The sequence below is a fragment of the Eleginops maclovinus genome, chromosome 22 (genome assembly GCF_036324505.1).
Source record: "Eleginops maclovinus isolate JMC-PN-2008 ecotype Puerto Natales chromosome 22, JC_Emac_rtc_rv5, whole genome shotgun sequence".
Taxonomy (NCBI): domain Eukaryota; kingdom Metazoa; phylum Chordata; class Actinopteri; order Perciformes; family Eleginopidae; genus Eleginops; species Eleginops maclovinus.
Window position 1 is genome coordinate 6,735,611 of NC_086370.1, and position 13,670 is coordinate 6,749,280.

Consider the following 13,670-nt stretch of genomic DNA (forward strand, 5'->3'; position numbering starts at 1 on the left):
GTTTCATAATAGCAGACTTAGTCATTCCTGTAATACTCATGTACCATGAAAGAAATACCCACAGTGATACAATGTTGAACTCATGTCTACATGTTAAATGGTCCGCAGCCTTTTTAATAAGTGCTCATTATTTATTTAGAATATTAGGCAGACCTTTGGCGTGGTTTAGCTCTCTTCTGCTTGACTGACAACTTCTGACTGAGGGTTTCACCACGCCATCCTCTGCTCGTCCACACACACATCAATCACATCATTATGTACTGGAGCAGCGCTGAGTGGGTGGTGAGTGGTGACTGACAGTCATTTCAAGCTAGAAAAATGTAGACGAAGAGTGCCCATTCAGTTTAGTGACATTGTAAATGAGGGGAAATTAGTGAATAAATATAATGATCCTAACCCTGGCTCAACAGCATGAGCACTTATTTTTTGATGCTTTTCATTTTTTTTTGTCTGGGTAAACCTGGCCATGACTGCACCCACCCTTCTGTGTGAATTATATCACTTTGACATATTTGTGCGTCTGCATTTTTTCTTCGCAGTGTCTCGAGCGAGCCATGAAGTTTTCGTTCAACGAGTTCCACCTCTGGCACCAGCTGGGCCTGTCACTCATGGCGGCCAGGAAGGTGAGCTCATGTCTCCTTATACACTAGCAACTGCCCCTCACACACACAGCGACACACCCTAATGTGACATACATCCCCTGCCATCCCTCTGTGCTGTACACTGCACCTCACACTCATGTCCAGGCGTGATGCAACAAATAGTTTTTCGCAGATAAGCCTGCAGTCTGCTCGGAGTAGAAGATGGGTTGAGCTTATTTGATTAATATATTGGCAATTAATTATAGCAAAAAATATGCAATCAGTCTTAACCATCTAGCCCAGAATGCTTGGGCCTTAATGGCAACACAACAAAACAATTTGAAATGCTTGGGGAATACTATTGATTCAATTTGCTGCCCAATCAAGTTAATCATTGTTCTCATTAAAAAAAAACCTGGACATTCTTGTATGGGTGTCCTCAAAAGGAATATCTCCCCACCCCCACTCTGCCTCAGTGTGTGCGCGCCCATGTGTGTGACAGAAAAATTGATCTGCCTTGCAGTATAAAGTGACACTGCAGATCAATGGAGAGCTCTCGAAATAGGCTGCTCCCTAGAAGGAGAAGGGGCCGCCTCAGTGTCGTCAGATCCGCTTCTATTTAGGGCCAGCCGGGCGTGTGTATGCGTGCATGTGTGTGTGCGCGTGCACGTGGTCCATTAATGATTGACCTACATGTATTAAGTGACTGTGTGTCTAAATGGGTCTATTAGGGCTGTGTAAGGACAGTTGATGTGTGTTTGATACACTCACTTAAAAGAGATCCATGTCATCTGTGGCTGCATGATAACTGTGTGCACATTAATCACTATTTGTGTGTGTGTGTGTGTGTGTGTGTGTGTGTGTGTGTGTGTGTGTGTGTGTGTGTGTGTGTGTGTGTGTGTGTGTGTGTGTGTGTGTGTGTGTGTGTGTGTTCCTTCCAGGGGGTCGGTGCTGTGTCTGTATTTAAAGAGTGTGCCAGGATGAGACCAGAGGACCCCTCGCTGCCCCTATTGGCTGCTAAAGTCTGCATTGGTCAACTGCAATGGGTGAATACTCACAGAACATCCACATGCACTTGCACATGCTCCCACATTACATTTACATCCCCTTGCATTCGGGCTGCAATGGGTAGTCAACTAATTGATCAATACAACAATAATAGCCAACTTCTTTGATAATCGATTAATCCTTGAAGCAATTTTCATTACAAATACGTCACCAAATGCTGTTTTCCACCACTGAAGTATAGAGATGTTTTGCTTAAATTGTATAGAATAGTAGACCGAATATCTTTGTTTTTTCGACTGACATTACAAGACGTTTCATATCATCATCTTGGACTTTGAGACATTCCATAAAAGATGAATAGATTGATCTGGAAAATAATTTGCAGATTAATCCATGATGAAAATGATCGTAAACACAAACCGGACAACACAAATCAGCAACGCCCTAAAGCATCTTCGGGTATCTCATCTTAATGGGACCAGTAATTAAGACCATAAATCTGTCAAGAAATGTTGACTGAGGTAATAAATCAAGTTAAAAGTAGGGTCATTATTTTTCAGGACTTCTATACAATCTGTCTTCTTTTGCAGCCATTCGAAACATCCTGATGGCAAGAAAGAAAGAAGGGAAGTTTAAGTAAACTTAACAGACCAGGAGGATGCGGTTATATGTTACTACCTAACTGTATTTGTATTTGTAATATACACTGTTCAGTGTAATGTGTGCAGTCATTTGAGAAACAGCTGTACTTAATTTTAAAACAGTCAATAACATGTAAGAAATAGCGAAGCTCTCCCTTCCGTTACTTTATATTGATGTTATAAATATACAACATTTCACAGGATTACAGGATCCAAAAAATCACAGGATCCAAAAAATCACAAATCTGCATTTTAACTCTCCATAAATCCATCGATGTATTTTGCTTTTAATTTAGTTACACACGCCTCCCTCAGCATCTCCCATAAGGTGATAAGCTAAAAGACGAGGCCATAGAATCCTGCATTACATCTAAAGAACAAGAACAAACTCTTGCTTGCACTAAGCTGTAGGTGGGTAATTCCAACCTTTGTCACATCGCAGAGAACATAAAAAACCTTTGAAATCTCTCTGAAATGTAATATGTGATAAAATAAGAGGATATTGAGCTGGGGGACACAGGGCTCTGGGAGCATATACAGCTCTCAACAGCAGCTTTATAGAATATTTAGTGTGTGCATAGAGAGCCATAACACGGCCGCCCTGTGTAATGTTTTGGGTTTGACACAGGGGTCACTGTGAAGCCCGGCCAGCTTGGATAGTCCTGCTGTTCATGATCTGGGCAGCGAGGGAGGGAGGGACTGAGTTGCATCAAAAGAGGTATTTAGATGGGGGGTGGGGGTGTGAGGGTGAGTGAGACAGAGAGAGAGAAAGGGGTCAGAGATTAGAAAAGAGGAGCTAACAGGGGCGAACGGAGAGAGCACATCTGTCAGTGGCTGGAGATCATGGCAGGCCGGAGACACTAAGGAGCTTACAGCCGTAATCACAATGGGACACTGTGGCCATAGTGCAGTGGGGCATTACATAAATGGGCCACCATTATCCACCATCAGCTCCACTGGACAGTCTGGACTATTATCTAGCCGGCAGTCCCCCCCCACACTTCAGACCCTGACAATCTCGCCATATTTTTCCAGAAAGCTCTCAAACATGGTCATTATAAAGAAATCCTCCCTAACCTCGTGACATCACTACAAACTGTACCACTGGAAGCAAAGCAGATTTTTTTTTCCAATATCAATTCCTGAAAAGCAGTATGCAACGTTTTCACCCGCAACTATTCAAAGGAGAGAAATATAATCCTCCCAAGATGTGCATGGATGGGCTGTGTGTTTAAAGACCATTGTGTGCAGGATTTGAACTCACAAGGGCTGGGTTCAGAGAAAGACAGAGAGAGAGATAGAGCAGAGGAGGATGAAGGGAGGAAGTGGAGGTGGAGGAGGGGGAGGGTGTCAGAGAGCAGTTGGCTTGCTGTTCTGCTGGCGTGCCGTCAAAGCCATACCCCCCCCCCCCACGCCCACCTACCCACCTGCCCGCCACCAGCCGTACCGCACAGAGTGACACAATTTCTCCTCGGTTCGGATCGGCCACACACTGCCTGCAGTCCACTGATCTGTGTGTGTGTGTGTGTGTGTGTGTGTGTGTGTGTGTGTGTGTGTGTGTGTGTGTGTGTGTGTGTGTGTGTGTGTGTGTCCTTCAGCAAACTCTGCGTTGTCCTTGGATCTATTTGGACTCTCCTCAAACAACGCAGGAGTTTTAACAACACCAGTGTTATTGTCATACTTATTTTCAAACTCAAACAAAAAAAAGCTGTGAAAAAATGTTTGGGAAACTGAAAGCAAAAAGCTCCAAGATGTATTTGTTGCATATTAATTATAGGTTATTTGTTCATAAGAAGTATAATTCAGTGTTTCACCTACCCGTTTGAGTATTAACAATCAAACTTATTGAGCGTATGTTTATGTGTCCAGTTCAGGGAGGCTGAGGATCTGTCGCAGAGTGTGGTGTCTATGGGGGAAGAAGCCGGAGAATTTCTACCTAGAGCCTACCTTTCCCTGGGACTCTGCTGTAGTTTACAGGCCTCTGAAGGTGAGGACACACAAACCAACACATATACAAATGTAGCAAACACAGGATTTCTGACAGGAGACCAGTTTTTGTGAGCTGCATTGACCTAAAGGAAGTTATGTTATGTCCGTAGCTTAATCACATAACAAACCTATTTTTAACCCTAACCAAGTATGTTTGGTGTCTTAACCCTAACCCCCTACCGTGACTGTATCGCAACGTGTTACAACTTTAACCATGCATGAAACTTCTGTGCCTAGATGTTAGTCAAAAGGCTGCTGCTAGCACAATTAAATAACCCAAGGGGCAAAATACGACAAGTATGTGCTAGACTCAGAGTTAGGCTAACATAGTGTTAGTGCTAAGCTAACCCTAACCCCGTAATATGACATACCTGACTCCTTGGAACCACTGTCGTTTCATGGTAACCAAGTTTGAACTAGATTTAACCACACCTTTCATATTTTCTGAAAAGGCTGTAGTTTTTATGCAAAATTAGATCAAAATTTTAAAAAAGATGTAAATCCTGTCCAATGCTTTTGAATAGAAGCTAGTGGTTTTGTGACAGAAACATGATAGTATCAATAGTAGTAGAATCAATCCATATTTCTCATAAAAACAGACATGAACCAGGATTAATTTAGTGCAATGCGTTCAAATTATGGACGCATTCGAATCACAAGTGATAGAAAAAAGGACTAGCCAGTTTCCAGTTTTACTGTATACAGTATACTTTATAATAGTTCATTACAATTGTCCTGCTTAATTATAGCAAAGCTAGAACTATTAGGGGTAACATTGATTGTGTCTTCTCTCTCCAGCCTCTCTAAAAACTGATCGTAATGAGTTCAACAAGAAAGCGCTACGAGCTTTGAGCAAGTAGGTTCTTCTTTTCTGTAAATCTCTGTGTATCTGCTGTGCCTACTTTTGATCATTTTCTATGTACATATATCAAGCATCTGATATTCAGCCATGCTTGCAAATTAATGGGGTTAACATGGCATGTAGGCATGGCATAAGCATGTTGAAAGCTTGTTAGCATTGCCTCAGTATGCAGATGTTAGCAATGATCTCAACTGTTGCTAAATAAAGCCTCAAAGTGTAGATGTACATTGGTCTGAAACTCAGGATTTGTTTCATATTCCACTATTGCATTAATATAACATGATAAAAATGTGTTTGTGTTAAATGTGCAAAAATAATGGAAATATACAAAAAAAGCCTATATACTTATGGAAACAAAGTGCAGTGAGGAAAAGTCCAATAAAATCAATGTTTTAATTTGTAATTTTCATTGGTTTTGTATATACAGCATATATACAGTATATTAAAAAAATCTTATTTAATTTTGAACAATAATTTAAATGTATGCATTTCAGTTGGTCTTTATTTACACTTTTTTCAACTACATTTGCATTACATTCTACTGTATATTAGATCAAGTAATTGTTGCCGTATGAAAGCACCGTGCAGTAGAGGCTGTTTAAAAAATGTGCTTCCTTTTCATAAAACGTTGCATTTCCTCTCTCTTCTCCACAGGGCTCATTCACTAGACCCTGAGGACACTCTGATAGCTATGTACCTGTCTCTGCAGCTGGCACTTGTGCGCCAGGTATAAGCAAACACAGTTATTATCATTTAATAACAGGCATTAATCATTAGGAAAAGTAAGAATGTGTGTGTGTGTGTGTGTGTGTGTGTGTGTGTGTGTGTGTGTGTGTGTGTGTGTGTGTGTGTGTGTGTGTGTGTGTGTGTGTGTGTGTGTGTGTGTGTCTGTCTGTCTGTCTGTCTGTGTGTGTGTGTGTGTGTGTGTGTGTGTGTGTGTGTGTGTGTGTGTGTGTGTGTGTGTGTGTGTGTGTGTGTTTGTGTGTGTGTGTGTGTGTGTGTGTGTGTGTGTGTGTGTGTGGCAGGTTTCAGCAGCCATCGAGCCCCTACAGGCAGCTTTATCTCTCCGTGGGGACGACTTACACTCCCTCCACCTGCTGACTCTGCTGCTGAGCGCCCAGAAACATCACCGTCATGCCCTGGACACCCTGAACCTGGCCCTCAGCCAGCACCCCGGCAACTTCAAGTAAAGCCCACTTATATACCATCCCACTCACATGGGAGACATAAAATGTTGGTGGAAGTGTTGGTGGTTTCAGGATAAGGCAGTAATGGATTGCTGTACAGATTTTTAGATTTCGTATGGCATGTTTATGTGTGTAGTTACAGTCAGTGCCGCAGTGAGGCTCCTTCCTTACACTCGGCCTCTCTGTAAGGGTAGGGTGTCTCAGCTCGACTGTATTGGAGGCCAAGCACACACACACACACGCGCACTCTTGACGCCTTATTTAGACGTGCCAGAGTGGAGGCCTGCATTGCGGTACCTATGCCCCTCACACACCCTTACCCTTTTAACACTGCAGCTCTGACCCGCGCCCCAGTGCTACTTTGCTGACAGAAGTCGTCAGACACATAAACCCACCTGTCTGCTACACTATAAAACACATTGAAGACATATTTAAGGGATTATGGCTTGGTATTTTCTAACCATTCATCAAGCATTTCATGAACATTTTCATTTATTGACAAAAGTTTTAAAAAAGCAAATAATATTACACAACTTAAAAATATATCAAAGTTACCGAAAGGATACAAAACTGTGGATTTAAATACCATTTAGTTGTGGTATGTTATTATCTCGGTGTATTTCTCTATGCTCTTTTGGGCTAGTTTTAGCCTTCATTAGAGAGTGACAGTGTTGAAAGGGGGATGACACGCATAAAGGGACTACAGGCGAGCCTGAGTTCGCCACAGCAAAGACTAATTCCCAGTACATGGGCTGACAGCTTTAACCACTGTGCTGTTTGGTGTCCTATTCTTTTTATTTTTCATCTTATTTTATAAACAAAAACACAATAGGCCTACATTTGTTTTGCATTTTAATTCATAACAAAAAAGAAACATTTCACCACAAAATTGTTCCTCTTCTCAGCTTAAAAAACTCAAAGAATTAGAGTCATACGTCTCTAAAATGTCTAAAAAGAATCCAGTTTTAATTGAAATAGTGAGAGGCAGGTCAGCAGCAGTACTGTCCCTAAACATTGGTTTAAGATGCACGCCTGATCTCACAGGAAGCATTGTAGCCTGCCATCCTGATACATTGAAAACATTAATTAGCTGTGCAGGAAGCTCCCCATTAGAGATGAAATTAACTATCCAGGCCAATTAGTTCACGCTAGCCATACTATGGAAGCATGTTGCATCATCTTTCTGTTTTCTACATTTCAAAGCCCAGCAAAGCATTTCATAATGCAGCCATTTGGGGTCAGTGTTGGCCTCCACGGTCCCAGTGCAGACAGATGGGCTACATCTAAATATCAGGAGGGAGAGAAACACAGTGCAAATGCAGAAAAACAAGAAAATGCATGAAAAAAACGAAGGAAGGGAGGATGGTAAGAGCCAAACAGGAAGAAGAAAGAGACAGAGTGGGTGGGTGGGTGCAGGGAAGACGATGGCTTTATAATTACACAAGCCTTACTGATCAGCACTGTATGTACAATTGGAAGATGAAATCTGTTCTCTCTCTGTCTAGATGAAGCATCGCACAATACACACACACACACACACACACACACACACACACACACACACACACACACACCTCCTCCATAGAGACACTTGACTGCTTTGACCCATTTAAGAGCTCTTTCCCGGCTTAGCCAATCACATCGTTCTCTGCGCCAGGAATCCCCATCGCCCCGGTAACCATGAGGTCATATGGGTAGAGCAGGCAGCATCAGTTGTTGTTCCAAAACTGTTGTTATGGAGAGACATTGAGTCAAAGAGGAAACAGCTGAAATATAATGAATTCTTACTGAATGTCCATAACCTCTGATTTATGGTTATCTATGTTCCCAATAACCACTCTACTGGCCCGGCAACACATATCAGTAGAGCACATTTAAACATTTTAGGTAGGTTCATTTTGACTCATCTGACCTGCAGCTAACACACTTTTCCATCCCTGTGTCTCTCTCTCAAAGTAAGTCGGGTGCAGCAGTTTTACAGTTTATTTGGCTGCTTAACATTATATCATATACTAGTGTCAACCTCTGGGTATTATAGGAGCCTTTTTATGAGCATTTTCAGGTTCATATTTGTATAGTGTGTCTCTACTGTGACATCTTTCCATGCTTTCATGTTCACAAAGATCTTTATTGTTCTCATACTGCCTGTGCTGCAGCACCTCTTTTCACCCTCTGCCTGAAACCAGAGCCCAGTCTGCTCTGATTGGTTAGCTACAAACCTACAAAACCTCTGCAACAATGCGCTGGCCCTACACGTCAAAAATGCTTATATGCTCATTGGATGACCCAACTTCCTGTCTGAAGGCCAGTTTGCATGCTATCATTATGTCCACAGTCCACACAAAATTATAAAATAAAACAGCTTGCAGGAGGCCCAAAAAACACCTGTTTATGTTTGCTTTGATGCACACAGAGAATAATGTTCTTAGTGAGAATAGAACAAGACAAACTCGATTGTAACATTAATTATTTTTTAGCTCTAAACTTGGAAAAATTTGCAATACTCCCGGGAGCCATCCAGCTGAGACGAGTTACAGACCTCAGAGTCAGGGAACGAGAGATCGAGGTACAGATATAGATGGAGAAAGAGAGTTTATGGAGTGAAAGGAGGTGTTTTCTCAGTAACAAGCTCAGTGAATATCATTTGCTTTGTGAAGTGTGAGCGAGCTTCAGAGATCAAAGCTTGCATTGTGCACGGTGCTGGGCGTGCCGCGACAGTCCTGTGTGTGTGTGTGTGTGTGTGTGTGTGTGTGTGTGTGTGTGTGTGTGTGTGTGTGTGTGTGTGTGTGTGTGTGTGTTTGTGTGTGTGTGTGTGTGTGTGTGTGTGTGTGTGTGTGTGTGTGTGTGTGTGTGTGTGTGTGTGTGTGTGTGTGTGTGTGTGTGTGTACTTGTATGTTGCGAGGATGTGGGTGTGCAAGATCGTAATCTGGCACATACATGTTTGTGTGTCACTGTGTGTTGTGTGTGCATGCATGTGTGTGATTCCTGTTAGCCTCTGCGTCTCTGCACCACGGCAAACTGTCGGCTCACTGTAGCACACTGAATTTCTCCTTCCTCCTTTTTCTCCCACATCCTCTACCCACCGGCTCCTGCCTTTCTGTTCTCTCTTTCTCTCTCCATTTCTTCCCTTCTCAGTCCTTCTTTCTCACGCTTCTTCCTCAAATCTTTGGTATCTCTTCGTCTCCCTTTTATTCCTATTTTCTTTAAAATTTTAATCACCCAGTAAACAGGCATGCATTTCAATGTGAAATGGGATTCTGCTACAGATTGAGAGAGCTGAGGCGAGAGAGGGGGAGGGTTGTGTGTGTGTGTGTGTGTGTGTGTGTGTGTGTGTGTGTGTGTGTGTGTGTGTGTGTGTGTGTGTGTGTGTGTGTGTGTGTGTGTGTGTGTGTGTGTGTGTGTGTGAGAGTGAGAGAGAGAGAGAGAGAGGTGGGGGGGAGAGTGGTCTCGCAGTTTGTACTAAAGAGAATGATTAATCCCAGCCTTTGATTCTGTATTCATCTAACGGGATGTTACAGCATGAGAAAGTGTGTTTGTAATTTGTGCATGTGCGTGCATCTGTAATAGTGTGAGTTAGTGTGCACGTGCCTGGCTTATGCCCTGCAACACAAAGCATGCATGTCAGCACCTTGTGTGCGTTAATCTCCATGCATGCACCGTACTGCATACATAGATGATTATATATATAAAAATAGAAGTGTGCATGCAGCCATGTGCCTGTAGAGACTACACACTCTGATCTGTGGGAGTGCAGAGTGAGCAGTAGGCCTACTGTGTGGCACTTTTTCCAGGGATCATTATTAGCTATTTTTATTTGGAGTTTATGTCGATACTCTCCGCTCTTAGCTGGCCACTGCCGAGCGTTTTACACTGAGCTACACCGCCACCGTCCTCAAACACTACGCTCAGGCTGCTCATACCACGCAGACTCATTCCCAGGAGCCTGAAAGTGACATCTCTTGTAATGTGTTGTGTAGTTTGGAGTGCTGTAATCTCCATGAAATCTACCTTTTTGAAGATGGCTGTGATCAAGTGGTAAATAATAAGGTGGAAAATACTTGGATGAATTAGATCAGATGTACTGTCACCAATTAGAAGGTGCGCAGTAAAAGCATTTTGTTAAGACTCATGCTGGTTTGAATATGTGATTTAATTGCAAAGAGGTAGGAGTTAATCCTCAAATTGTGGCCACTCTTGTAGTGATAATAGTGTCTTTAAACACAGCCTTAAATTAGAGATACTTTTTGAAATGTTTCCAATGTTTTTTATGAATATCTTATCATATCTAAGTACGGCGTACCTTGTGTCCTGATTTGCTACCTGACTATACTATGTTGATTCAAAGTTAAGTCTTCCTACATGTTCCCTTCGTTACACTTGGTTCTAGTTTGCTTTTGCTTTTTGGCTTAGTCTGTTTGTTATCCTGTTAGGGACTACTGGCACTATTTTCAGGAAGCTTGGTAGAAGGGTGTAGCAATCGCCTAATTAGGAAGCCATTACATTTTGGAGCGAATCAGAATGGCAGTTTTGAAACTCTTGGAACTTGTTTCACTTTTGCTTGCATTGCAGCATGGGCATTTGTACAGCATTCATTTTGGGTCGGAATAATTGGAAAAATGTGTTCCTGACTCATAATCACATAAACGCCGCTTCTGAACAACAACTTGGGTAGGAGGCAACATTTTTGGTACACATTTCATGACTCGGTTTATTTAGTTGACAGGTGCAAACGGGCTACAACAGCTTATTTGTCCTATAACATGTTGTAACATCTGTTGACCATCATAGGTTTGAGCTTAACTATACAACACATCTTCTTTTAGTGCCCATGAAGTTTCCACACAAGCAAATGCACTAAAGCACTAAAATTGAAAAGAACACGAATGCACTATTAGCCTCTGCTTGTGTCTGCGCTCTCCGAATGCCATTGTAGTTAGAGACTGAGACTAGAGTTAGAGATTTTTTTAACAATATTTCAACAGCTTTAATAGCGTTTGCTGTCTTACAGTTAACTGTTTTAGGTTGTTTACATGTTGTAGACCCAGGATACACAGTAAGATAAGTTAGTTCTCGTACACATGTTATACACCCACACACATACACCTTGTCACATTTCTACACAAGAATGGGTTACCAGTGCAATGCATCTGAATGCTTTTCCACACTGGTAATGGGTAGCCTGGAGACACACACAATCACACACTCTGGTGAACCTTTACTGGCAGGCGTATCCTTAACACAATGTCCCTGGGCATCACTTGTCATCCTAACGTCATGCCTTGCTTTAACACACACTTTCATTTTTTTCTTTTTTAACATCTCTACATGTTCTTTTCACACACCTTTGTCCCAGTCACCCACCGACCCGTGAGTCGGTAACAAGGTTAATTTCACAGAGAGTTTTTTTTCCCCTGACACAAGCTTGTGTCTCTGCTATCGATCCTGGACCCTCCCTCCATTACATTTTGCCTCTTACCCTTTCTGCTTCTCTCTTTCCCTCTACAGAGTGAGGCAGTGATGACGTATTTTTGTAGGCCAACCCAGAAGTTAGCATTAGCATCTTAAGTGCTCCCACGTCAAAAAGCAATATTTTGTTCCCCTTGTATTTTGCAATATTTCAGAAATAATACATGTTCAGCAGGATAATCTCCACCTATTCACACCACTTTTACGATGTTTGAAGTGTAAATACAACTGCCAGAAGTAAAAAGCTAATGTTAGTGTCACCACTGCTAAGCTAAAGGCGGCTAATGCTTAGCATGATGACATTTAATAGTCTTTTTTAGTCACTTGTTAGCAACAACTTTCAAGAGACACAAAAACGTCCAACATTGGCTCTTAAGCTTGTGTTGAATGCAAATCTTATTTTAGGCATCTAAGCATTAAAAAAAAAAAATCACTTATGGGGATCCTGATAAAGACAGAAATGTGACCAGAAGTGGTAAATTGCTAACTCAATTCCTGGTTTTAGGACTCATTCCCGCGCCACTGTATTCCCCCTGGACAGTGGCGTGTTTTAGAACAGGGAAGGAATAGACAGAGGGGCAGGCAGGAGTCAGATGTGGCTTACACCACAGTCTCTCCCCCTCACTCCCTTTCTCCTCATACCCATGGATGAGTGATGCCCATGACAGACTGCATCCTCTGAGAGCCCCTTCTGGCAATTACTACACACATACACACATCAGAGACTCCCACATCACTTAACCAGTTGTCTTCAACTAAATGGGCCGAGTGGAAACACTCTATGGCCTCTACTCATCAACCTCTCGACAAGCTGCAACACACGCACACGTACACACACTCTCGGAACTTGTTGTTGATGACTATCTTTACCCCTCTCTGTTTGTATTGATCCAAGTAAGCCTCATGCATCAGTGAGATGGTGATGGGTCCTGTAAGAAATGTTCGTTTATTCTCAAAGCCGGGGGCTTTGAGAAGCCCCCGGCTTTGAGGCACAGAATCCCTGCTCACTGCTTTTAACCAGTGCAGATGTGTGTAGATCTCTGAAAAGGATCAATGCACACAGGGCTCCTGGACCTGATGGCATCCCTGGCCGTGCTCTCAAGGTGTGTGCAGTTCAGCTGGCAGATGTGTTCACAGACATTTTCAATAGGTCACTGCTCCAGTCTGTAGTCCCCACATGTTTTAAAGAGTCCATCATTGTCCCTGTCCCCAAAAAGACAAAACCCATCTGCCTCAATGACTACCGCCCAGTTGCACTCACCTCCATCATCATGAAGTGCTTTGAGCGGTTAGTAAAAACTTTTATCACCTCCTCCCTCCCTGACTCACTGGACCACCTGCAGTTTGCCTACAGAGCAAACAGGTCCACGGATGATGCCATCTCCCTCACCCTCCACACTGCCCTCTCCCACCTGGACCGGAGGAACACTTATGTGAGAATGCTGTTCATTGACTACAGTTCAGCATTCAACACCATTGTGCCCTCCAAGCTCATCATTAAGCTCAGGGACCTTGGGCTCAACAGCGCCCTCTGTGACTGGATCATGAGCTTCCTAACGGGCAGATCCCAGGCAGTGGGGATGGGGAACATCACATCCTCCACCTTGACCCTCAACACCGGAGCCCCTCAGGGTTGTGTGCTCAGCCCTCTCCTCTACTCCCTGTTCACGCACGACTGCGTGGCCACACACAGCTCCAACACCATCATCAAGTTTGCTGACGACACGACCGTCATCGGACTGATCACAGACGGCGTACAGAGAGGAGCAGTCAGCAGCTTCAGGTTCCTCGGGGTAAACATCAGTGAGGACCTGACATGGACACATCACACCAGGGTCATATCCAAGACGGCTCGACAGCGGCTCTTCATCCTCCGCAGGCTGCGGAAGTTCAACATGGACTCCAGGATACTCTGCAACTTCTATAGGTGCACCAT

The 13,670-nt window shown here is 43.1% G+C and overlaps 1 protein-coding gene across 2 annotated transcripts in view; it reads left to right on the forward strand.

Moving 5' to 3' along the window:
* The window catches only part of ttc7a (tetratricopeptide repeat domain 7A), a 50,303-nt gene that overhangs the window by 15,444 nt on the left and 21,189 nt on the right, over nt 1-13,670 (forward strand). For both annotated transcript variants that reach the window (XM_063875373.1, XM_063875374.1), the window contains exons 11-16: nt 540-623; nt 1,523-1,627; nt 4,100-4,217; nt 5,018-5,075; nt 5,736-5,808; nt 6,107-6,267. In XM_063875373.1, the coding sequence (XP_063731443.1) occupies nt 540-623; nt 1,523-1,627; nt 4,100-4,217; nt 5,018-5,075; nt 5,736-5,808; nt 6,107-6,267 (599 nt within the window). The remainder of the gene's footprint in view (nt 1-539; nt 624-1,522; nt 1,628-4,099; nt 4,218-5,017; nt 5,076-5,735; nt 5,809-6,106; nt 6,268-13,670) is intronic.